This window comes from Entelurus aequoreus, linkage group LG02 (genome assembly GCF_033978785.1).
Source record: "Entelurus aequoreus isolate RoL-2023_Sb linkage group LG02, RoL_Eaeq_v1.1, whole genome shotgun sequence".
In the NCBI taxonomy this organism is placed as follows: Eukaryota; Metazoa; Chordata; class Actinopteri; order Syngnathiformes; family Syngnathidae; genus Entelurus; species Entelurus aequoreus.
Genome location: NC_084732.1, coordinates 8,041,248 through 8,068,747, shown reverse-complemented (window position 1 = coordinate 8,068,747; position 27,500 = coordinate 8,041,248). Strand labels below are relative to the sequence as shown.

Genomic DNA, 27,500 nt, shown 5'->3' with positions numbered 1-27,500 from the left:
AACACGTTGCCGGACTGCGTGTATTGTACATGATATCACGCACAAGTAAACACGCTGCAGGACTGTGCGTATCACACATGACATCACACACAAGTGAACACGTTGCAGGACTGCACGTATCGCACATGATATCACACACAAGTAAACACGTTGCAGGACTGCGTGTATCACACATGATGTCACGCACAAGTAAACACGATGCAGGACTGCTTGTATCACACATGATATGACGCACAAGTAAACATGATGCAGGGCTGATTGTATCACACATGATATCACACACAAGTAAACACGATGCAGGACTGCTTGTACCGCACATGATATCACACACAAGTAAACACGATGCAGGACTGCTTGTATCGCACATGATATCACACACAAGTGAACGAGATGCGGGACTGCTTGTATCGCACATGATATCGCACACAAGTAAATATGTTGCAGGACTGCGTGTATCACACATGATATCACACACAAGTACACACATTGCAGGACTGCTTGTATCACACATGATATCGCACACAAGTAAATACGATGCAGGGCTGCTTGTATCGCACATGATATCACGCACAAGTAAACACGATGCATGACTGCTTGTATCACACATATCACACACAAGTAAACACGATGCAGGACTGCTTGTATCGCACATGATATCACACACAAGTAAACACGTTGCCGGACTGCGTGTATCGCACATAATATCACGCACAAGTAAACAGGATGCAGGACTGCTCGTATCACACATGATATCACGCACAAGTGGTTTCATGTACATACAGTGGTCCCCAACCACCGGGCCGCGGACCGGACCGATTGCTACCGGGCCGCACAAGAAATAAAAAAAATAAAATAAAAAAAAAAGTTTTCTTTTTTATTTAAATTTTTTATTTAATCAACATAAAAAACACAATATATACATTATATATCAATAAAGATCAATACAGTCTGCAGGGATACAGTCCGTAAGCACACATGATTGTATTTAATTATGTAAAAAAAAAAAATATATATATATTTTTTTAACCCCCCCCCCCAATTTTCAAGCGTTGTTTCCCGCAGCTACAAAAAAAGGTTGGGGACCACTGGTTTAATAAATAGATGCATTTTGGTGTAGAAAACCGTGTGTGAGTGTTTTGGAGCATTCACACAATTACAAACAAAAACTTCAGAAAAAAACTAAACTAAAAGCTTACCTTTTTATATTTGCATAGTATGTTTACATTATTAATGTTGTGAATACACATCTTTATATATCTAGACAGGCTGGTCCTAAAGAGGGAGGCATTTGTCTCAGGTGCCTAGAAGGTGTGAACTACATAAATGTGTGTGAGTGTGCTTGAGGTACCTCTTTGGAGCCAGACTTGGCCAGGTAGATGGCGCTGCGTTGGCAGGCCTCGTCCAAGCAGGCGGGGACGAGGTGGTCCTGGTAGCCGTCACCATCTGCCAGAAATCAAAATGTCAATTTAGTGAAGATCAGTGAAAAAAACAACAGAAGACGATTGTTAGAATGTTTGTAAGTTAAAAAACTTTGTGTTGAAATGAGTTCCAGGGGCTGTCTTTGAGGTCTACCGAGAAGAAGGCTGGTAAAACTCCACTGTGTAACGGGGAGAGCCACATGAAGGGGTTTCAGTTTTCTCCCATGTATGGTCATCAACAGAAGGATGTTGTTCTGGCCCGAGGACTTCAAAGCGGAGAGATGACAGGATCTGCCCAATTTCCAGACCAACTCTTTTTGGAAGTATATTACAAACTATTTTTAAACTATTTTACGAACTATTTTTGAACTATTTTACGAACTATTTTTGAACGGACCTTTCCTGTGAATTATTTACGACCTTTTTCTGTGAACTTTTTGCGACTTCTTTTATTTCGGAGCCTCCCCGACCACATGGCCACCGCTGTTTCCGAAGGACAAAAGTCGCAAAAAGTTCACAGAAAAGGTCGTAAACAATTCACAGGAAAGGTCGGTTCAAAAAGAGTTCATAAAATAGTTCCATAAAATAGGTTTAAAAATAGTTTGTAAAATACTTCCAAAAAGAGTTGGTCTGGAAATTGGGCAGATCCTGTCATCTCTCCGCTTTGAAGTCCTCGGGCCAGAACAACATCCTTCTGTTGATTACCAAGGAGGCATACAATCTTTTGGCATGTCCGGGCGACTCTCCTCAATATATTGAGTCCAAATTGAATTCTGTCTCTGTTTGATTCTTTGCCTCTTGTCTTGTTTAATAGATGTCATCAGTGTTGGAACCTGACAACGAGTTAAAAAAAAACACATTTTTATTAGGGATGTCCGATAATGGCTTTTTGACGATATCCGATATTCCGATATTGTCCAACTCTTTAATTACCGATACCGATATCAACCGATACCGATACTGATATATACAGTTGTGGAATTAACACATTATTATGCCTAATTTGGACAACCAGGTATGGTGAAGATAAGGTCCTTTTTAAAAAAAAATAATACAATAAAATAAGATTAATAAATTAAAAACATTTTCTTGAATAAAAAAGAAAGTAAAACAATATAAAAACAGTTACATAGAAACTAGTAATGAATGAAAATGTGTAAAATTAAGTGTTAAAGGTTAGTACTATTAGTGGAGCAGCAGCACGCACAATCATGTGTGCTTACGGACTGTATCCCTTGCAGACTGTATTGATATATATTGATATATAATGTAGGAAGCAGAATATTAATAACAGAAAGAAACAAGCCTTTTGTGTGAATGAGTGTAAATGGGGGAGGGAGGTTTTTTGGGTTGGTGCACTAATTGTAAGTGTATCTTACAAAAAAAAACTTTAAAAAAATATTGTGCTCTAGTACAGTGGTCCCCAACCTTTTTGTAGCTGGGGACCGGTCAACGCTTGAAAATTTGTCCCACGGACCGTGGAATTTTTTTATCATAAAGAAATACAATCATGTGTGCTTACGGACTGTATCCCTGCAGGCTGTATTGATCTATATTGATATTTAATGTACATATTGTGTTTTTTATGTTAATTTAATTTTTAAAAAAATAACAAAAATAAAAAGGTTTTTTTTTAATTTCTTGTGCGGCCCGGTACCGGTCCGCGGACCGATTGGTACCGGGCCGCGCAAGAAATTAAAAAAAAAAAAAAAAAAAAAAGTTTTTTCATAAAGAAATACAATCATGTGTGCTTACGGACTGTATCCCTGCAGGCTGTATTGATCTATATTGATATTTAATGTATATATTGTGTTTTTTATGTTAATTTAATTTTTTTAAAAATAAAATAAAATAAAAAAAAAAAGGTTTTTTTAATTCATTGCGCGGCCCGATCCTTGAACTCACCGTAGTTTGTTTACATGTATAACTTTCTCCGACTTTCTAGGACGTGTTTTATGCCACTTTTTTTTCTGCTTCATTTTGTCCACCAAACTTTTAACGTTTGTTTGTGAATGCACAAAAGGTGAGTTTTGTTGATGTTATTGACTTGTGTGGAGTGCTAATCAGGCATATTTGGTCACTGCATGCTAATCGATGCTATCATGCTATTTAGGCTAGCTATATCAGTGGTCCCCAACCTTTTTGTAGCTGGGGACCCGTCAACGCTTGAAAATGTGTCCCACGGACCGTTTTTTTTTTAAAAATTTTATTTATTTATTTATTTTTATTTTTTCATAAAGAAATACAATCATGTGTGCTTACGGACTGTATCCCTGCAGACTGTATTGATCTATATTGACATACACATACACAATATGAATATATTGTGTTTTTTATGTTGATTTAATTTTAAAAAAAACAACAAAAAAAACAAAAACAATTTTTTTTTTTTTTTTTACATTTCTTGCCCGGCCCGGTACCAATCGGCCCGGTGGTTGGGGACCACTGAGCTATATGTACATATTGCATCGTTATGCCTCATTTGTAGCTATATTTGAGTTCATTTAGTTTCCTTTAAGTCCTCTTGATTCAATTTATATCTCATGACACACTATATGTATGTAATATGGCTTTTCATTTTTTTGCGGCTCCAGACAAATTTGTTTTTGTATTTTTGCTCCAATATGGCTTTTTCAACATTCTGGGTTGCCGACCCCTGGTCTAGTCTCTTACGTGAATGAGCTAAATAATATTATTTGATATTTTACGCTAATGTGTTAATCATTTCACACATAAGTCGCTCCAGAGTACCGTATTTTTCGGACTATAAGTCGCAGTTTTTTTCATAGTCTGGCCGGGGGTGTGACTTATACTCAGGAGCGACTTATACTCCGAAAAATACGATATATGTCGCTCCCCTGGCCAAACTATGAAAAAAAACTGCGACTTATAGTCCGAAAAATACGGATTGCACAGTACAGTACATATTCCGTACAATTGACCACTAAATGGTAACACCCCAATACGTTTTTCAACTTGTTTAAGTCCACGTTAATCAATTCATGGTAAAGTTACATTGTTTAATGCAGGGGTCACCAACCTTTTTGAAAGCAAGAGCTACTTCTTGGGTAGTGATTAATGCGAAGGGCTACCAGTTTGATACACACTTCAATAAATTGCCAGAAATAGCCAATTTGCTCAATTTACCTTTAACTCTATGTTATTATTAATAATTAATGATATTTACACTTAATTGAACGGTTTAAAAGAGGAGAAAACACGAAAAAAATTACAATTAAATTTTGAAACATAGTTTATCTTCAATGTCGACTCTTTAAAATTCAAAATTCAACCAAAAAAAAAAAAGAGAAAAACTAGCTAATTTCAAATCTTTTTGAAAAAATTAAAAAAATAATTTAGCCATTTTTCCTGATTAAGATTAATTTTAGAATTTTGATGACATGTTTTAAATAGGTTAAAATCCAATCTGCACTTTTTTAGAATATATAACAAATTGGACCGAGCTATATTTCTAACAAAGACAAATCATTATTTCTTCTAGATTTTCCGGAACAAAAATTTTAAAAGAAATTCAAAAGACTTTGAAATAAGATTTAAATTTGATTCTACCGATTTTCTCGATTTGCCAGAATATTTTTTTTGAATTTGAATCATAACAATTTTAAAGAAACATTTCACAAATATTCTTCGTCGAAAAAACAGAAGCTAAAATGAAGAATTCAATTAAAATGTATTTATTATTCTTTACAATAAAAAAAATAAAAAAATTACTTGAACATTGATTTGAATTGTCAGGAAAGAAGAGGAAGGAATTTAAAAGGTAAAAAGGTATATGTGTTTAAAAATCCTAAAATCATTTTTAAGGTTGTATTTTTTCTCTAAAATTGTCTTTCTGAAAGTTATAAGAAGCAAAGTAAAAAATAAATAATACATTTATTTCAACAAGTAAAGACCAAGTCTTTAAAATATTTTTTTGGATTTTGAAATTCTATTTGAGTTTTGTCTTTCTTAGAATTAAAAATGTCGGGCAAAGCGAGACCAGCTTGCTAGTAAATAAATACAATTTTAAAAATAGAGGCAGCTCACTGGTAAGTGCTGCTATTTGAGCTATTTTTAGAACAGGCCAGCGGGCTACTCATCTGGTCCTTACGGGCTACCTGGTGCCCGCGGGCACCGCGTTGGTGACCCCTGCTTTAATGCATCCAGCAGGGGGCATCACAACAAAATTATTATTCCACGACTGTATATATCGGAATCGGTAATTAAGAGTTGGACAATATCGGAATATCGGCAAAAAAGCCATTATCGGACATCTCTAGTCATGAGTGGGATGAGCGTGGAAACGTTGCGCTGCCGTTGGGGCTTTGCCGACGTTTTGTAGGAAAACCAAGCGACTCTTAAGACATGAGGACCCCAGCAGCATTTCTTCCAGCCATGTGGAGACCAAAGTGTTTTGATGCCGAGCTATTTGTCAAGACCGGGGAGATGAACAATGAGAGCTAATTTAGTCTCACACTTGCCATCTCATCTCCCCTGTTTACTGCAACACACACACACACACACACACACACACACACACACACACACACACACACACACACACACACACACACACACACACACACACACACACACACACACACACACACACACACACACACACACACACACACACACACACACATTCTCGTATTTGTTACCGTCTTGAGACCTCTAAAAAAAGCCTCCCTCTTTAGGACCAGCCTTTCTAGATATATAAAGAAGTGTATTTACAACATTAATAATATATACATACTATGCACATATAAAAACACTTGAAAAATGAGTTGGAATTTCACAAGAAAAACTTAGAATGTTGGCAGTTTTATAATAAAAGTTGTAATTTTACTCAACGCAAGTCAAAATGTTGCAAGAAAAACTGAACATTTGTGCAATATTGTGATAAAAGTTGGAATTTTACTCAGTAACAGTCGCAACTTTACAAGAAAAGCTTCACATTTTGGCCATTTTATAAAAAGAGTCGTAATTTTACTCGACAAAAGTCCCAATTTTTATAAGAAAACTTCAAAATTTGGGCAATGTTTGAATAATAATCAGAATTTTTACTTGGCAAAATGATGACAGAAGTCATCATTTCACTCAAAAAATGTTTCACTATTTTACCAGAACAACAAAAAGATTGGGCAATATTGTGATACAAGTCAGAATTTTATATGACAAATGTCACCATTTTGCATTAAAAAGTCACAATTTTACATAGCAAAGTCTTAATTTTACCAGAAAATATTGCAATATTACAGAAACAGAAAGAATGTGAGAAATCGTTCCCAATTTTATAAGAAAGAAGTCGACACATTGTGAGAAAAAGACTCCTTTTAGTTAATTTAATTTTTGTTGTTGTTTTGTAATTGGTTTTTAATCTTCATTATTTACTTTAAGTTATTACAGTATGTCTCTATATACATATATATATATTTTTTTTAAAATTAATTATAGCCAAAGGGAGTGCATTTCAATGTCTTACACACACTTGTTATTTCATATGTTGACCAGAGGGGGAGCACTTTTAAAAGCGACACAAGGTCAATTTGAAAAATCCCTCATTTTGATAGTAGTCACCAGCAGGGGGTGCAAATGAGACATTGTCTACTAGATGCAATGTTATTGATTTATGTCATCACTTGTTCACACCTCCTCATATGGAAGATACTTTTCCTTCTTTGTGTCTCAGGAAGGGTAGAAATACAAGAACACACACACACACACACACACACACACACACACACACACACACACACACACACACACACACACACACACACACACACACACACACACACACACACACACACTGGCAGTGTCCCACCCGCCCTTTCCTCCATGAATCCCTTCTTTCATCTATCTTTCATCCGTCTCCCTTTCACTCCCACTGTGGCCGCCATCGCCATCTCCCGGCGCTCTTCTACCAGCTACTCTTTCCTCCCTCCGCCCCTCTCATCCCGTCCGTCCCCTGCCTCAAGAGCCTGTGTCCATCTCCACTGCTCTTTGTTGGCGTCTTCCCTCCCGCCGAGCGCCTTTTCACCTGGCCCTCCTGCTGGCGGTGAGACGGAGATGGAGGGCAGGAAGCGGCAGGTATGGCTTGGAAGGCAGACGGCTCGGAAAAAGCGATCGCCGACTGATCAATTAATAACATTTCCCGAAAAATCTGCGATTTTAGAAGAGAATAGAGTAGGGGTACCTAAAGTAGAGTCTGCGGGCCAAATTAGTCCATACTTGCCAACCTTGAGACCTCCAATATCGGGAGGTGGGGGGTAGGGGGGTGGTGGTGGTTGGGGGCGTGGTTATTTACAGCTAGAATTCACCTATATATCATATTTATTTTATTTACACATAAATAAAAGAAATTCTTGAATTTCAGTGTTCCGGTGGCTATCCATTAGATGGCAGTATTGTCCTGTTTAACTTCTCCGTTCATGATGAGTATATCATTTCGGCCACCGTGTTCAATGGAGAAGTCTGTTCTACAAAATGTACAGGCAACATACACCTTCCCCTTCCAACTGTCCTGGATGAACTGAAATTCTTGTTTCCATCCGTTTTGGAACTTGCAAGCATATTTCTTCATCTTGCTCGTCGACGGCGTCGCCATGTCTGTAACTTCCTCGTTCTTCTGCTTCGTCTCCTTGTCGTGTGCGCAGTTGTGGTTTTCCAGGTTTCACAGCCATAAAGAAGGACATATTTTACATTTGTATTGAAGATTCTGATTTTGGTGTTTCTGGAGAGCTGGGACTTCGGGACTTGGCAACAAGAATGTGGCACTTTTTGGTGCTTTTTTTGTGGACTTTTAGATCTGCCTCAGGGGGAAGCCTTTGGGCCATGGCCGTGTTAGCACCGGAGACCGTAGGCTGTCTGTGGTGAGGGACTAGAGGAGATGCGGAGAAAGCGGAGCTCGCATTGAGCGTCGGGATGGACGAGCTCTAAGGAGTTCTGGCTGAATGACACTTTGGTCTCCATTGACGGATTCTCGCTCATCCAGTCTTTGGCCAGAGGCTAGTGGGCAGCCTAGGATAGAGTCGACTCTCTTGGTTGCTTTGTTGGATCTGTCCCCTGTCACTGTCCATGGCGTGGAGCAGCGGAGAAGCCATGTGGGTGTGGTGTTTTTGTTTTGTTTTCTTGTCTACGCATGGTGCAATCATGTGTAAAATATCATTTATTATATTTGTTGCTCATTCTTTGTTCTTTTGTTGTGTTTTACATTTGTAGCTGCATGTAGAAATAGCACCTCTGAAGTGGCAGCTCTGCGCTTTTTTAGTGTATTTTATGTCCTCCGTGTTCTTTGATGTTTCACTCTCGTTTTCATGTCTTTTGACCTATTTCTTTTGCACACTTTGTATCTGCACTGCAACCACACCCTTTCCCCATTGTGGGGGTGCATCAAGTCTATCGTCCATCCATCCATTTTCTACCGCTTATTCCCTTTTGGGGTCGCGGGGGGCGCTGGAGCCTATCTCAGCTACAATCGGGCGGAAGGCGGGGTACACCCTGGACAAGTGGCCACCTCATCGCAGGGCCAACACAGATAGACAGACAACATTCACACTCACATTCACACACTAGGGCCAATTTAGTGTTGCCAATCAACCTATCCCCAGGTGCATGTCTTTGGAGGTGGGAGGAAGCCGGAGTACCCGGAGGAAACCCACGCAGTCACGGGGAGAACATGCAAACTCCACACAGAAAGATCCCGAGCCCGGGATTGAACCCAAGACTACTCAGGACCTTCGTATTGTGAGGCAGATGCACTAACCCCTCTTCCACCGTGCTGCCTCAAGTCTATCGTATTAAATCCTAAAAGAGACAAGGAAACAGAGCGTTTTTGGAAAGTAAGATGTTACGGGTAGTTATCGACTGTGTGGAAATTTGTCTCAGGGGTGTGTCGTGGAAAACTTTTAATTCACTGAGTGGCCTGATTTAAATTTTAAAGATGAGCGTTGGTGGCAAAATGCAGATCGGTATCACACGTAATGTAGGTCGACGCAAAAAGTCCCAAGCCAGGCAGAGTTTTGGGTGACAAAAGTGTGCGGAAAGCTGAGCTTTGCACGCACGGAGCTGGTAGACGTCCGCTTTGGGAATGCACGGACCTCTCCAGACTCTGGTCTGTGTACGTTTGACTCCAGTATGTTTGGGCTGTCAGGGGAACTGCACATTCTAAATATTAAATAAATGCGATCAAAAGTCTGCTTACAATGGAGGCGTTCGATTCTGCCTATAAAAGCACATCCAAACACCTCCATTAGGGTTTTATATACATGATGCAAGTATATATGTAATGTAGTAACATTTATACCAAGAGTAGGGCTCGTAAAACTCCACAAGGACTTCAAAGCGGAGAGAAACAAGGATCTGCCCAATTTCCAGACCAACTCTTTTTGAAGTATTTTACAAACTCTTTTTGAACTATTTTGCGACCTCTCCTTTTGAACTGTTCGGTAACCAAAGGCAACGCTGTTTACGACCCACCTCCCTCTGGAAGCAGCTGTGGTCAGGTGGGGGGAGAAAGTCGAATAAAGGAGGAGGAGTGCAATTTTTTGGCAGAGCGTGCTCAGACACTAAGAGGCTACAGGTCGACGGCGACTCTCCTCAATATATTGAGTCCAAATTGAATTCTGTCCCTGTTTAATTCTTTGCCTCTTGTCTTGTTTAATAGATGTCATCAGTGTTTGAACCTGACAGAAGGATAAAAACAACTGAAATATTATTGATTGCTAAAACAAAAGTAGATGCGGGAAATATCGCTGAAAGGAAGACATGAAACTGCTACAGGAAAATACCAAATAAAGAGAAAAAGCCAACAAAATAGGAGCGCAACACTACACACAGGAAAACAGCAAAAAAGTCCAAATAAGTCAGGGTGTGATGTGACAGGTGGTGACAGTACACCTACTTTGAGACAAGAGCTATATTGATGCTTGGTTATGCTTTAAAGCAGGGGTCACCAACGCGGTGCTCGCGGGCACCAGGTAGCCCGTAAGGACCAGATGAGTCGCCTGCTGGCCTGTTCTAAAATTAGCTCAAATAGCAGCACTTACCAGTGAGCTGCCTCTATTTCTTAAATTGTATTTATTTACTAGCAAGCTGGTCTCGCTTTGCCCGACATTTTTAATTCTAAGAGAGACAAAACTCAAATAGAATTTGAAAATCCAAGAAAATATTTTAAAGACTTCACTTGCTTAAATACATTTATTAATACATATTTCTTTGCTTCCTATAACTTTCAGGAAGACAATTTTAGAGAAAAAATACAACCTTAAAAATGATTTTAGGATTTTTAAACACATATACCTTTTTACCTTTTAAATTCCTTCCTCTTCTTTCCTGACAATTTAAATCAATGTTCAAGTAAAAAAAAAAAAAAATTATTGTAAAGAATAATAAATCCATTTTGATTTAATTCTTCATTTTAGCTTCTGTTTTTTCGACGAAGAATATTTGTGAAATATTTCTTCAAACTTGTTATGATTCAAATTGAAAAAAATTATTATGGCAAATCGAGAAAATCTGTAGAATCAAATTTAAATCTTATTTCAAAGTCCTTTGAATTTCTTTAAAATTTTTGTTCTGGAAAATCTAGAAGAAATAAGGATTTGTCTTTGTTAGAAATATAGCTTGGTCCGGTTTGTTATATACCGTATTTCCTTGAATTGGCACAGGGAATATTGTATTTGCACGTCATTTTTTTTTATTAAATGTGCTTTTCATGATGGTACCGGTATGCTTACATCACACTCAAAGCGCACGCCTAAATTTACCGCATTCCTTTTGGTAAACGCCGGAGTGAGAAGAGGTTTTAAAATAATTAGCGCATGCTTGGCCATCCTGCAGGCTTCTGGTAAACGCCGGAGTAACAGGAGGTTTTAAATTAATTAGCGCCCCTGCGGCTATTCAAGGAAATACGGTATTCTAACAAAGTGTAGATTGGATTTTAACCTATTTAAAACATGTCATCCAAATTCTAAAATTAATCTTAATCAGGAAAAATAACTACATTATTTTTTTTATTTTTTCAAAAAGATTCGAATTAGCTAGTTTTTCTCTTCTTTTTTTCGGTTGAATTTTGAATGTTAAAGAGTCGAAATTGAAGATAAACTATGTTTCAAAATGTAATTGTCATTTTCTTCGTGTTTTCTCCTCTTTTAAACCGTTCAATTAAGTGTAAATATCATTAATTATTAATAATAACCTAGAGTTAAAGGTAAATTGAGCAAATTGGCTATTTCTGGCAATTTATTTCAGTGTGTATCAAACTGGTAGCCCTTCGCATTAATCACTACCCAAGAAGTAGCTCTTGCTTTCACAAAGGTTGGTGACCCCTGCTTTAAAGTCATATCCAACAATTGCGACGACGACTTTTTACTGTCAACCGAGTTTCGTTTTTTAATGATTTCTGCTGGTGAACCAGACCTGACTACACGTACGTGCTGCCATGGATCCTGTAATCCCACAGCACACTTCTCTTCCCTCCCAGTGTTAAAACGTCCACCTCAAGTGCTAATTAGTGTGCAGATTGCAGTGAGCGCACCTGTCTGCTCGCACTTCACTTCTTGAACGACAAAGAAGGAACGCCAACTCTGACACGTGAGACCGCACATCGAATGGCACAAACACAGGAGTCATTTGCATAAGGACTGGACAAGTAACACATGTATGGAAATTGTTGCGTTGACCAGCATTCCTCCAATGGGGAATTCAAATTGCTAGTCTCTCCCAGATTCTTTTTATGGCACATAAGATGATGTTTATATTCAATCAACAGGCAGTAATTGGTATTTTGTGGTTTATTCTCCAAGCTTAGAGGACAACCGTGAGACCAATCTAGCACACCAGCGTTCCCCAGCCCGGTCTAGCTCGGTCTCCCCTCAAACCCCCGGAAGTCCCGTGATCTTCCCTCTGTCCCTCGCCCCCACTCCCTTTGTTTAGACTACTCCGAGTTATCTCTACTCTGACACATTCCAATCTAGAAGGCCAACACCTTACTATGAGACTCAAAAGAAGGAAGAATACTAGCTATTCTTTATATGACTATAGGAGTTTAGAAAGAAGTAACACTTAAATATGGATATGATTCTGATCTGCTTCCAACAAAATACATCAATAGACTGGCTATCACTTCATTTTTAATGAATGTTCTATGTCAGCGCGTTGAGAAAATGTGATACAGCGAAGCACAATGCCGATCAATATTTCATATCACGGTCATTACCTTGTAATTTCCCTTCAGGGATGATCTAGAGTACAATTAATAACGTAACTAGAAGAGTGAAGGTAGCTCGCTGCTACTGGCTGAAAGAAAACACTTTAGTGGTCTTTGCTTGGTCGCACGGTAAGTGTTAGATCACTAAAAACTTTGTGTTGAAATGAGTTCCAGGCAAAAAGACAAAAGGCTGTCTTTGAAACCAACCAAGAAGAAGGCTCGTAAAACTCCACTGGGACTTCAAAGCGGAGAGATGACAGGATCTGCCCAATTTCCAGGCGAACTCTTTTTGAAGTATTTTACAAACTCTTTTTGAACTATTTTATGGAACTCTTTTTGAACTATTTTGCGACCTCTCCTTTTGAACTGTTCGGCAACCAAAGGCAAGGCTGTTTACGACCCACTTCCCTCTGGAAGCAGCTGTGGTCAGGTGGGGGGAGAAAGTCAAATAAAGAAGGAGGAGTGCAATCTTTTTGGCAGAGCGTGCTGAGATACTGCACAAGGGTACAGTGTACAGACGACTCTCCTCAATATCCTAATTGAATTCTGTCTCCGTTTAATTCTTTGCCTCTTGTCTTGTTTAATAGATGTCATCAGTGTTTGAACCTGACAATAAGGACAGCAAAATGGCACCTATCCGCAATATTGTGCAAAAAACACTTTTCTTACCTTCTGCTACCTGCTGGTCTGTATTTGGGATCTGCATAAGTCCTGATAATTTGCGCGCATCCGCCTTTATAGTCCGTGCCGACACCGTATGTGGCATTCATCTTCCGCTGTTGCCATTTGTAATATAAAGTAGTGTAAAGTTCTTACTTATATCCGTCAGTAAACTCGCCACGAGAGCGCTAAAACATACCGGTGTAGTGAGTTTACATTATTCACCCGAGGAACTTTAGTTGTTAGAGAGTTCCGGTCGGACGGTTTTTCACGGGACACATTTCGGGCGCTGTTGTTGTTGCACTAGTGAGCCACGGATGAGGAGATGCTGCTCCGTTATTGATTGAGGTAAAGTCTGAATGTCATTAAAACAACTTTGAGTCATCGTCGCCGCCATACAGCCTCCTTCCTTCAGGCTCATTCTTATCTTCCTTCTGACTGCTTTGAGTCATGGTCCCCGCCATACAGCTTGCTTGCTTCCATGCTTCCTTCCTTCCTTCAGGCCTATTCTTATCATCAATGAGCCCGGCTGCTTTGAGTCATGGTCCCCACCATACAGCTTCCTTCTTTCAGGCTCATTCTTATCATCTTCCTTCTGACTGCTTTGAGTCATGGTCCCCGCCATACAGCTTGCTTGCTTCCTTGCTTCCTTCCTTCCTTCCTTCCTTCCTTCCTTCAGGCCTATTCTTATCATCAATGAGCCTGGCTGCTTTGAGTCATGGTCCCCGCCATACAGCTTCCTTGCTTCCTTCCTTCCTTCAGGCCTATTCTTATCATCAATGAGCCCGGCTGCTTTGAGTCATGGTCCCCGCCATACAGCTTGCTTGCTTCCTTGCTTCCTTCCTTCCTTCAGGCCTATTCCTATCATCAATGAGCCTGGCGGCTTTGAGTCATGGTCCCCGCCATACAGCTTCCTTGCTTCCTTGCTTCCTTCCTTCAGGCCTATTCTTATCATCAATGAGCCCGGCTGCTTTGAGTCATGGTCCCCGCCATACAGCTTCCTTGCTTCCTTCCTTCCTTCAGGCCTATTCTTATCATCAATGAGCCCGGCTGCTTTGAGTCATGGTCTCCGCCATACAGCTTCCTTGCTTCCTTCCTTCCTTCAGGCCTATTCTTATCATCAATGAGCCCGGCTGCTTTGAGTCATGGTCCCCGCCATACAGCTTGCTTGCTTCCTTACTTCCTTCCTTCCTTCTTTCCTTCAGGCCTATTCTTATCATCAATGAGCCCGGCTGCTTTGAGTCATGGTCCCCACCATACAGCTTGCTTGCTTCCTTGCTTCCTTCCTTCCTTCTTTCCTTCAGGCCTATTCTTATCATCAATGAGCCCGCCTGCTTTGAGTCATGGTCCCCGCCATACAGCCTGCTTGCTTGCTTCCTTCCTTCCTTCTTTCCTTCAGGCCTATTATTATCATCAATGAGCCCGGCTGCTTTGAGTCATGGTCCCCACCATACAGCTTGCTTGCTTGGTTCTTTCCTTCTTTCCTTCAGGCCTATTCTTATCATCAATGAGCCCGGCTGCTTTGAGTCATGGTCCCCGCCATACAGCTTCCTTGCTTCCTTCCTTCCTTCCTTTCTTTCCACCTTCCTCCAGGCCTATTATTATCATCAATGAGCCCGGCTGCTTTGAGTCATGGTCCCCGCCATACAGCTTGCTTGCTTCCTTCCTTCCTTCTTTCCTTCAGGCCTATTATTATCATCAATGAGCCCAGCTGCTTTGAGTCATGGTCCCCGCCATACAGCTTCCTTGCTTCCTTCCTTCCTTCCTTCCTTCCTTCTTTCCTTCAGGCCTATTCTTATCATCAATGAGCCCGGCTGCTTTGAGTCATGGTCCCCGCCATACAGCTTCCTTGCTTCCTTCCTTCCTTCCTTTCTTTCCACCTTCCTTCAGGCCTATTATTATCATCAATGAGCCCGGCTGCTTTGAGTCATGGTCCCCGCCATACAGCTTGCTTCCTTCCTTCCTTCCTTCAGGCCTATTATTATCATCAATGAGCCCAGCTGCTTTGAGTCATGGTCCCCACCATACAGCTTCCTTGCTTCCTTCCTTCCTTCCTTCCTTCTTTCCTTCAGGCCTATTCTTATCATCAATGAGCCCGGCTGCTTTGAGTCATGGTCCCCGCCATACAGCTTGCTTGCTTCCTTGCTTCCTTCCTTCCTTCCTTCAGGCCTATTCTTATCATCAATGAGCCCGGCTGCTTTGAGTCATAGTCCCCGCCATACAGTTTGCTTGCTTCCTTCTTTCCTTCTTTCCTTCAGGCCTATTATTATCATCAATGAGCCCGGCTGCTTTGAGTCATGGTCCCCGCCATACAGCTTCCTTGCTTCCTTCCTTCCTTCCTTCCTTCAGGCCTATTATTATCATCAATGAGCCTGGCTGCTTTGAGTCATGGTCCCCGCCATACAGCTTCCTTGCTTCCTTCCTTCCTTCCTTCCTTCAGGCCTATTCTTATCATCAATGAGCCTGGCTGCTTTGAGTCATGGTCCCCGCCATACAGCTTGCTTGCTTCCTTGCTTCCTTCCTTCCTTCCTTCAGGCCTATTCTTATCATCAATGAGCCCGGCTGCTTTGAGTCATAGTCCCCGCCATACAGTTTGCTTGCTTCCTTCTTTCCTTCTTTCCTTCAGGCCTATTATTATCATCAATGAGCCCGGCTGCTTTGAGTCATGGTCCCCGCCATACAGCTTCCTTGCTTCCTTCCTTCCTTCCTTCCTTCAGGCCTATTATTATCATCAATGAGCCTGGCTGCTTTGAGTCATGGTCCCCGCCATACAGCTTCCTTGCTTCCTTCCTTCCTTCCTTCCTTCAGGCCTATTCTTATCATCAATGAGCCTGGCTGCTTTGAGTCATGGTCCCCGCCATACAGCTTGCTTGCTTCCTTGCTTCCTTCCTTCCTTCCTTCAGGCCTATTCTTATCATCAATGAGCCCGGCTGCTTTGAGTCATGGTCCCCGCCATACAGCTTGCTTGCTTCCTTGCTTCCTTCCTTCCTTCCTTCAGGCCTATTCTTATCATCAATGAGCCCGGCTGCTTTGAGTCATGGTCCCCACCATACAGCTTCCCTCTTCCTTCCTTGCCTGCCTCCTTCTAGGAGCACACACACTCCCTGCCTCCTCCGCCACGAGAGCAGGCCCACAGAAGGAATAGAGAGCCGACCTGGAGCCCAGAAGGGGGACGAGGAGCAGCGAGGTCAGGCAGAATGGCAGATAAGAGAATATCTCATCCTGGAAGGCAGCTCTCGCTCTCTCTTTCTCTAAATGTGTCAGATTATAAGGAGGAGCGTGACCCTCCATCCTCGCCTAACGAGGGAGGGCAGAGTGTGGAAGTGACACCCGTGAGCCGTGGGGCGAGAAGACGTGATGGAATTAGATGAAAGTGGCCAAAAGACTTCTTTGTTGACGCCAGCTTGGGATTCCAACTAATAGGGTTGTGGCCCTTAGAGAGGCTGAATTAAACACACACACACACACACACACACACACACACACACACACACACACACACACACACACACACACACACACACACACACCCTGTGGTGTGTAGGTCACCCCCCCTCTGACTCATACATTATTGCCCATTTAAGTAGCTGAACTTTGTTTAGTAAATATTTGATGGGCACCCTGAGCAGCAGAGGGATTAACACGTTCATCCTGCCAATAACAATCAGTGTATCATTTAGTGTGTGTGTGTGTGTGTGTGTGTGTGTGTGTGTGTGTGTGTGTGTGTGTGTGTGTGTGTGTGTGTGTGTGTGTGTGTGTGTGTGTGTGCCGTTCAAAATGTGAATTAGGAACATCAAAAGAAAGGTCTGATCACACAATACGACAGTAATCCATCAACTTGCTGGCTGTAACGTGAGTTTTTGTAACTCCGCCCCCTTTCCCCCGCCACTGCTATTGTAAGACGGCACCGGCTAACGTAGAACGCCACCGGCTAATGTAGAACGCCACCGGCTAACTCAGTAGGACGGCACCGGCTAACAAAAGATGGCACAAACTGACGTAGGACGGCACCGGCTAACATAGGAGGACGGCACTGGCTTGTGTAGGATGGCACGGGCTAAAGTAGGACGGCACCGGCTAAAGTAGGATGGCACAGGCTAAAGTAGGACGGCACCAGATAACGCTGGATGGCACCGGATAACGTAGGATGGGACCAGCTAACGTAGGACGGCACTGGCTAGTGTAGGACGGCATCGGCTAACGTAGGATGGGGCCAGCTAAAGTAAGATGGCACTGGCTAAAGTAGGATGGCACCGGCTAAAGTAGGATGGGACCGGCTAACATAGGATGGCACAGGCTAAAGTAGGATGGCATTGGCTAACGTAAGATGGCACCGGCTAAAGTAGGATGGCACCGGCTAACGTAGGATGGCACCGGCTAAAGTAGGATGGCACCGGCTAACATAGGATGGCACCGGCTAAAGTAGGACGGCACCAGATAACGCTGGATGGCACTGGATAACGTAGGATGGGACCAGCTAACGTAGGACGGCACTGGCTAGTGTAGGACGGCATCGGCTAACGTAGGATGGGGCCTGCTAAAGTAAGATGGCACTGGCTAAAGTAGGATGGCACAGGCTAAAGTAGGATGGGACCGGCTAACATAGGATGGCACAGGCTAAAGTAGGATGGGACCGGCTAAAGTAGGATGGCACAGGCTAAAGAAGGATGGGACCGGCTAACATAGGATGGCACAGGCTAACGTAGGATGGCACTGGCTAAAGTAGGATGGGACCGGCTAACATAGGATGGCACCGGCTAAAGTAGGATGGCATTGGCTAACGTAAGATGGCACCGGCTAAAGTAGGATGGCACCGGCTAAAGTAGGATGGCACTGGCTAACGTAGGATGGCACCGGCTAAAGTAGGATGGCACCGGCTAAAGTAGGATGGCACCGGCTAAAGTAGGATGGCACAAGCTAAAGTAGGATCTAGAAATGGGAGATGATCCCGTCTGGCCTAGAAATGGGAGATGATCCCGTCTGGCCTAGAAATGGGAGATGATCCCGTCTGGCCTAGATATGGGAGATGATCCTGTCTGGCCTAGAAATGGGAGATGATCCCGTCTGGCCTAGATATGGGAGATGATCCTGTCTGGCCTAGAAATGGGAGATGATCCTGTCTGGCCTAGATATGGGAGATGATCCTGTCTGGCCTAGAAATGGGAGATGATCCTGTCTGGCCTAGATATGGGAGATGATCCTGTCTGGCCTAGAAATGGGAGATGATCCTGTCTGGCCTAGATATGGGAGATGATCCTTGCCTGGCCTAGAAATGGGAGATGATCCTGTGTGGCCTAGAAATGGGAGATGATCCCGCCTGGCCTAGAAATGGGAGATGATCCCGCCTGGCCTAGAAATGGGAGATGATCCTGTCTGGCCTAGAAATGGGAGATGATCCTGTCTGGCCTAGAAATGGGAGATTATCCTGTGTGGCCTAGAAATGGGAGATGATCCTGTCTGGCCTAGAAATGGGAGATGATCCCGTCTGGCCTAAAAATGGGAGATGATCCCGTCTGGCCTAGAAATGGGAGATGATCCTGTCTGGCCTAGAAATGGGAGATGATCCTGTGTGGCCTAGAAATGGGAGATGATCCCGTCTGGCCTAGAAATGGGAGATGATCCTGTCTGGCCTAGAAATGGGAGATGATCCCGTCTGGCCTAGAAATGGGAGATGATCCCGTCTGGCCTAGAAATGGGAGATGATCCCGTCTGGCCTAGAAATGGGAGTTGATCCCGTCTGGCCTAGAAAGTTACGACTGCACAACTTCAACATGCGAGAGGCAGCTTAGAGGACTTAGCGGAGGAGCGAGACCGGATTGGACTTTAATCCGGTCTCGCTCCAGTCGCACTTTCTAAGAACCTTCAGCTCGATGAAGATCCGTCTCAGGTCTGCAACAGTCTTGGGAAATCACTCACCGAAATCCGCAAAGGAGGACTGGCCCACGTTGGGGACGGGAGGGTCTGCAGGGAGAACTTCTGCTCGGGTGAAGTTGCCATTCTGGTGACAAAGGACAAGGAACAAAGTCATTCATTGGAGCAGACTTCTTATCCTCTTTCACCTCGGGGCCCAACTTTTCCAGTGCAGAGGGGCCCGGAGCCCACTCAAATACCAACACTCATTTAGTCATTTTTTAGTCACTCATTTTTGTTTTTTTTGACAACATAAGTTGAATTGTAACTTAAAAAAAAAAAAAAAAAAAGGGAAATAAAATCTGACTTAATTAATTTGAACTTTTTCACCTCGGGGCCCAACTTTTCCAGTGCAGAGGGGCCCGGGGCCCACTCAAATACCAACACTCATTTAGTCATCTCACTCTTGATTTGAACCACAACAAATAATGATATCTAACCTACTTACACTTTACTAACTTGTCAAATAATATCAACCACAAAGATTTTTTTTTTTTTTTTAAATCAACGGTAGGCTTAGGTCAGGCTGATTACAAAAAAATATGAACTATTTTCTGTGAATTAACTTTGTTTTTTTTGGGTTTTTTTTGACAACATGAGTTAAAATGTAACTTCAAAAAAAAAAAAAAAAAAAAAAAATTAAAAGCAAAATAAAATGTGACTTAATTAATTTGAACTTTTTGACATCCAGGCCCAACTTTTCCAGTGCAGAGGGCCCCGGGGCCCACTTCAATATTAAGACTGAATGATTCAACTCAGTCATATTAAATAATCATATCTAACCTCCTTACAGTGTAACAGTATAAAGGCTTAGGTCAGGCTGATTACACAAATAAATAATAATTTAATATACTGCAAAAAATACAATTAGTACACACAATTCTAACTAAATTAATAATAATAATATTATTAAATATGTTGCTTAACTAAATAAAATTTAAGTGCAAATGAACATAATTTTTGCGCTTAAGAAACTTCTCTGTGACTTTAGTTCCATACTTCTTCTGTGTGTGTGGTATTGTCACTACTGCCACAAGTGGGGGGAAAGTGTAATACACTCTTATAACATAATAATAATGATACATTAAATATATTATTATAACAAATATTTTGGTGATTAAATCCACACTAACATTGCAACAACCTCACACAAGCTTCTACGAGGGCCACAGTTTGACCCCGGATTTACATTTTAATTACTTGCTTTCAGGATCTTTAAAAAAAAAAAATCTAAATTAAGGATCGCGTTGTTTTTTTTATTATTTTGTATTTTTATGGCCTCGACTCGGCAGGACTGCCTTGGACAGTTTTAAAACAACAATAACAACACAAAAGGTTGTCTGCTGACTGAAGATGAGATCTTAGTGTGATTGACAGTTGCTAAATGTCATGATTGAAACTCTCAGTGTGTGTGTGTGCGTGTGTGTGTGTGTGTGTGTGTGTGTGTGTGTGTGTGTGTGTGTGTGTGTTCTTGTATTTATTGTTAACATCAAGAAGGAAAAGTACCTTCCATATGAGGAGGTGTGAACAAGTTAGGACATAAATCATGGTCATAATACGGAAAAAACATTGCATCTAATAGAGAGACAAATACTACAATCCGTGAACATTGCTCCAAAGTCAGGATTTTTTTTGTTGATTTAATGTGCATACAAAAGTAAACATTAACAGGTGCAAAGGCAGCAATATATGGGGCCTATGAATTCCCTTCCTCCTGTGTGTAAATGAACATTTACAAAACTAACTAATTTCACAAAGTATGGGTCCATGAGGATGGCTTCTGTTTTGTTTGATCAGCTGTTTTACTGCCATGTTCCAGACACAGTTTGGAAACAATGAAGGTATGTAAACAAACATTTGCAAAAGTTATGGAGTTATTGAGTCTGTTTAGCTGATTGGAGAGCTAGCTTGCGCAGCTAGTGGATCCATGGCAACGACTTCTGTTTTGTTTGATCGGCCGTTTTACTGCGTTTTACAGACACCCTTTGGAAACAACTAAAGTATGTAAATAAACTTTTTCAAAAGTTATGGAGTTACTGAGTCTGTTTAGCGGATTAGAGAGCTAGCTTGCGCAGCAAGTGGGTCCATGACCATAACTTCTGTTTTGTTTGATCAGCCGTTTTACTGCCGTGTTACAGACACCCTTTGTCAGGCAAACAGAGAGGAATGGGGCCTATGAATCCCCTTCTTCATGTATGTAAATGAACATTTACAAAACTAATTTCACAAAGTATGGGTCCATGAGGATGGCTTCTATTTTGTTTGATCAGCCGTTTTACTGCCGTTTTCTAGACGCAGTTTGGAAACAATGAAGGTATGTAAACAAACATTTACAAAAGTTATGGAGTTATTGAGTCTGTTTAGCGGATTGGAGAGCTAGCTTGCACAGCTAGTGAGTCCATGGCGACGACTTCTGTTTTGTTTGATCAGCCGTTTTACTGCCGTTTTACAGACACCCTTTGGAAACAACTAAGGTATGTAAATAAACTTTTTCAAAAGTTATGGAGTTACTGAGTCTGTTTAGCTGATTGGAGAGCTAGCTTGCGCAGCTAGTGAGTCCATGACGACGACTTCTGTTTTGTTTGATCGGCCGTTTTACTGCCGTTTTCTAGACATAGTTTGGAAAAAATGAAGGTATGTAAACAAACATTTGCAAAAGTTATGGAGTTATTGAGTCTGTTTAACGGATTGGAGAGCTAGCTTGCACAGCTAGTGGGTCCATGACGACGACTTCTGTTTTGTTTGATCAGCCGTTTTACTGCCGTGTTACAGACACCCTTTGGAAACAACTAAGGTATGTAAATAAACTTTTTCAAAAGTTATGGAGTTACTGAGTCTGTTTAGCGGATTGGAGAGCTAGCTTGCGCAGCTAGTGGGCCCATGACGACGACTTCTGTTTTGTTTGATCGGCCGTTTTACTGCCGTTTTCTAGACATAGTTTAGAAAAAATGAAGGTATGTAAACAAACATTTGCAAAAGTTATGGAGTTATTGAGTCGGTTTAGCGGATTGGAGAGCTAGCTTGCGCAGCTAGTGGGACCATGACGACGACTTCTGTTTTGTTTGATCAGCCGTTTTACTGCCGTGTTACAGACACCCTTTGGAAACAACTAAGGTATGTAAATAAACTTTTTCAAAAGTTATGGAGTTACTGAGTCTGTTTAGCGGATTGGAGAGCTAGCTTGCACAGCTAGTGGGTCCATGACCATAACTTCTGTTTTGTTTGATCAGCCGTTTTACTGCCGTGTTACAGACACAGTTTGGAAACAATGAAGGTATGTAAACAAACATTTACAAAAGTTATGGAGTCATTGAGTCTGTTTAGCGGATTGGAGAGCTAGCTTGCGCAGCTAGTGGGTCCATGACGACGACTTCTGTTTGTTTGATCGGCCGTTTTACTGCCGTTTTACAGACATAGTTTGGAAAAAATGAAGGTATGTAAACAAACATTGGCAAAAGTTATGGAGTTATTGAGTCTGTTTAGCGGATTGGAGAGCTAGCTTGCGCAGCTAGTGCGTCCATGACGACGACTTCTGTTTTGTTTGATTGGCCGTTTTACTGCCTTGCTACGGACACAGTGTGGAAACAATTAATGTAAATAAATATTTCTGTGTAAATAACCCATTTTACAACGTATGTATATGCGGCTTATTATATAATATATGGAAAAAAGCTAGTGGGTCCATGAGGACGACTTCTGTTTTGTCTGATCGGCCGTTTTACTGCCTTGTTACAGACACAGTGTGGAAACAATTAATGTAAATAAATATTTCTGTGTAAATAACCCATTTTACAACGTATGTATATGCGGCTTATTATATAATATATGGAAAAAAGCTAGTGGGTCCATGAGGACGACTTCTGTTTTGTGTAATCAGCCGTTTTACTGCCTTGTTACAGACACAGTGTGGCAACAATTAACGTAAATAAATATTTCTGTGTAAATAACCCATTTTACAACGTATACATTTGCGACTTATCGTCGGGTGCGGCTTATATGTGTAAAAGACTGTACGAGGTAGAAGTTTTGAGATTGAAATGTCAATCTTGCATTTTGAAGGTGTTTGCAGATTGTTCCAAGCTCATGTTAATATCCTCCATCCTCCGTCTATCAGCCTGCGGGGCCAAACTTTCCAGGAAAGTCTTTTCTGGAAGACATCCCCCCCGGGCGACACTCAAGTCCTTGGCTGAGATTAAAAGGAAAAAAAGGGAAGCTTTAACTTGTTTGAAATTTCTTTAAAGGCTGGCTTTGTTTATTTGCTAGCCCCCCCCCCCCCCCTCCCCTCCCCCTCCTCTCATGCTGCTTCATCTCGGCACTTTTTGCTGCCAGACCCTCTTCCTATTGGCTCTGGCTGTGATAAGATAGACTGCTGCTGCTGCTCGCCTCCTGCCTCAACCTGCTGAATTTCAAATAGGCCCCCATCCGCAGGAAAAAAGAAAAAAAAAAAGAAAAAAAAAAAAAAAAAAAAGAGTCAGTGTCTAGCGTGTGCACAGGCGGAATATTAAGGAGTCCTGCAGCAGAGGCCACGCGGTCCTGCGGCCCACTGGAGCGTCACACTTCACACATGAGGAGAGGTGACTCCATCTGCAGGTTAGCGCCTTCAGGTCAGCGCACAACAACAACAACAAAACCGCGGACACTTTTCTTACTGCTCCTCTTTCAACGGTTTAGCAGGTACTTGGTTGTATTTACCGCGGAGCACGTCGGACTCTCAGGACCGTCATTCCCTCAAGTCAGACCTACGCCGAGGGCTGAAGGGTTCCAGTTTAGCTCGACGTGACGTCGCATACCTTCATATGCACGTTAGAAAAGTGGGGAAATATATGTCTACTTAAAAAACAAAACAAAAAAACACATATAAGTCGCAGTTACAATGTTTATTTGCATACCTTCATTGTTTCCACACGGCAGGAAAACGGCTGATCAAACAAAACAGAAGTCATCGTCATGGACACACTATTTTCTTACGATATATAAGCCGCGCCTGACTATAAGTTGCAGATATAAATGTTGTGAAATGAGGTATTTACACATAAATATTTATCTACATACCTTAATTGTTTCCAAACAGTGTCTGTAACACGGCAGTAAAACGGCCGATCAAACAAAACAGAAGTCATGGTCATGGACCCACTAGCTGTGCCAGCTAGCTCTCCAATCCGCTAAACAGACTAACTTTTGTAAATATTGATTTACATACCTTTATTGTTTTCAAACAGTGTCTGTAACACGGCAGTAAAACGGCCGATCAAACAAAACAGAAGTCATCGTCATGGACCCACTAGCTTTTTTCCATATATTAGCCGCACCGGACTATAAGCCGCATATACATACGTTGTGAAATGAGTTATTTACACATAAATATTTATTTACATACCTTAATAGTTTCCAAACAGTGTCTGTAACACGGCAGTAAAACGGCCGATCAAACAAAACAGAAGTCATGGTCATGGACCCACTAGCTTTTTTCCATATATTAGCCACATACACATACGTCGTGAAATGAGTTATTTACACATACATATTTATTTACATACCTTTATAGTTTCCAAACAGTGTCTGTAACACGGCAGTAAAACGACCGATGAAACAAAACAGAAGTCATCCTCATGGACCCACTAGCTGTGCCAGCTAGCTCTCCAATCTGCTAAACAGACTAACTTTTGTAAATGTTTGTGTACATACCTTAGTGGTTTTCAAACAGTGTCTGTAACACGGCAGTAAAACGGCCGATCAAACAAAACAGAAGTTATCGTCATGGACCTACTAGCTTTTTTTTTCCATATATTAGCCGCATAAATATACGTCGTGAAATGAGTTATTTACACATAAATATTTATTTACATACCTTAATTGTTTCCAAACAGTGTCTGTAACATGGCAGTAAAACGGCCGATCAAACAAAACAGAAGCCATGGTCATGGACCCACCAGCAGCGCAAGCTAGCTCTCCAATCCGCTAAACAGACTCAATAACTCCAATGTTGTAGTTTTTAGCTATACTTGCTAGTATTGTGAAGTTGTTTGTTTTATATCAAATTTGTGATGCTCAAAAATAGTATTGTTTTCCTCAAGATAACTACTTCCTATGTTGTCCGACTTACTCAATAAATTGCCAGAAATAGCCAATTTGCTCAATTGACCTTTAACTCTATGTTATTATTAATAATTAATGATATTTACACTTCATTGAACGTTTTAAAAGAGGAGAAAACACGAAAAAAAATGACAATTAAATTTGGAAACATAGTTTATCTTCAATTTCGACTCTTTAAAATTCAAAATTCAACCGGAAAAAAAGAAGAGAAAAACTAGCTAATTTCGAATCTTTTTGAAAAAATTAAAAAAAATTATTTAGCAATTTTTCCTGATTAAGATTAATTTTAGAATTTTGATGACATGTTTTAAATAGGTCTAAATCCAATCTGCACTTTGTTAGAATATATAACAAATTGGACCAAGCTATATTTCTAACAAAGACAAATCATTATTTCTTCTAGATTTTCCGGAACAAATTTTTTAAAAGAAATTCAAAAGACTTTGAAATAAAATTTAAATTTGATTCTACAGATTTTCTAGATTTGCCAGAATAATTTTTTTTGAATTTGAAGTTTGATACACACTTCAATAAATTGCCAGAAAAAGCCAATTTGCTCAATTGACCTTTAACTCTATGTTATTATTAATAATTAATGATATTTACACTTCATTGAACGGTTTAAAAGAGGAGAAAACACGAAAAAAAAATGACAATTAAATTTTGAAACATAGTTTATCTTCAATTTCGACTCTTTAAAATTCAAAATTCAACCGGAAAAAAAGAAGAGAAAAACTAGCTAATTTCGAATCTTTTTGAAAAAATTAAAAAAAATTATTTAGCAATTTTTCCTGATTAAGATTAATTTTAGAATTTTGACGACATGTTTTAAATAGGTTAAAATCCAATCTACAATTTTTTTTTTGAATATATAACAAATTGGACCAAGCTATATTTCTAACAAAGACAAATCATTATTTCTTCTAGATTTTCCGGAACAAAAATTTTAAAAGAAATTCAAAAGACTTTGAAATAACATTTTAATTTGATTCTACAGATTTTCTAGATTTGCCAGAATATTTTTTTTTGAATTTTAAGTTTGATACACACTTCAATAAATTGCCAGAAATAGCCAATTTGCTCAATTGACCTTTAACTCTATGTTATTATTAATAATTAATGATATTTACACTTCATTGAACGGTTTAAAAGAGGAGAAAACACGAAAAAAAAATGACAATTAAATTTTGAAACATAGTTTATCTTCAATTTCGACTCTTTAAAATTCAAAATTCAACCGGAAAAAAAGAAGAGAAAAACTAGCTAATTTCGAATCTTTTTGAAAAAATTAAAAAAAATTATTTAGCAATTTTTCCTGATTAAGATTAATTTTAGAATTTTGACGACATGTTTTAAATAGGTTAAAATCCAATCTACAATTTTTTTTTTGAATATATAACAAATTGGACCAAGCTATATTTCTAACAAAGACAAATCATTATTTCTTCTAGATTTTCCGGAACAAAAATTTTAAAAGAAATTCAAAAGACTTTGAAATAACATTTTAATTTGATTCTACAGATTTTCTAGATTTGCCAGAATATTTTTTTTTGAATTTGAAGTTTGATACACACTTCAATAAATTGCCAGAAATAGCCAATTTGCTCAATTGACCTTTAACTCTATGTTATTATTAATAATTAATGATATTTACACTTCATTGAACAGTTTAAAAGAGGAGAAAACACGAAAAAAAATGACAATTACATTTTGAAATATAGTTTATCTTCAATTTCGACTCTTTAAAATTTAAAATTCAAAATTCAACCGAAAAAAAAGAAGAGAAAAACTAGCTAATTTCGAATCTTTTTGAAAAAATTAAAAAAAATAATTTAGCAATTTTTCCTGATTAAGATTAATTTTAGAATTTTGACGACCTGTTTTAAATAGGTTAAAATCCAATCTACAATTTTTTTTTAGAATATATAACAAATTGGACCGAGCTATATTTCTAACAAAGACAAATCATTATTTCTTCTAGATTTTCCGGAAGAATTTTTTTTAAAAGAAATTCAAAAGACTTTGAAATAAGATTTAAATTTGATTCTACAGATTTTCTAGATTTGCCAGAATAATTTTTTCTGAATTTGAATCATAATAAGTTTGAAGAAATATTTCACGAATATTTTTCGTCGAAAAAAACAGAAGCTAAAATGAAGAATTAAATTAAAATTTATTTTTATTTTTTTACAATAAAAAAAAAA

At 40.1% G+C, this 27,500-nt stretch overlaps 1 protein-coding gene across 1 annotated transcript in view; it reads right to left on the bottom strand.

The window, feature by feature from the left end:
* itfg1 (integrin alpha FG-GAP repeat containing 1) overlaps nt 1-27,500 on the bottom strand; it is a 290,804-nt gene that overhangs the window by 166,764 nt on the left and 96,540 nt on the right. Inside the window, exons 8-9 of the mRNA XM_062020935.1 lie at nt 19,207-19,288; nt 1,349-1,443 (exon numbers count right to left, since the gene is read on the bottom strand). Of these exons, the coding sequence (XP_061876919.1) occupies nt 1,349-1,443; nt 19,207-19,288 (177 nt within the window). The remainder of the gene's footprint in view (nt 1-1,348; nt 1,444-19,206; nt 19,289-27,500) is intronic.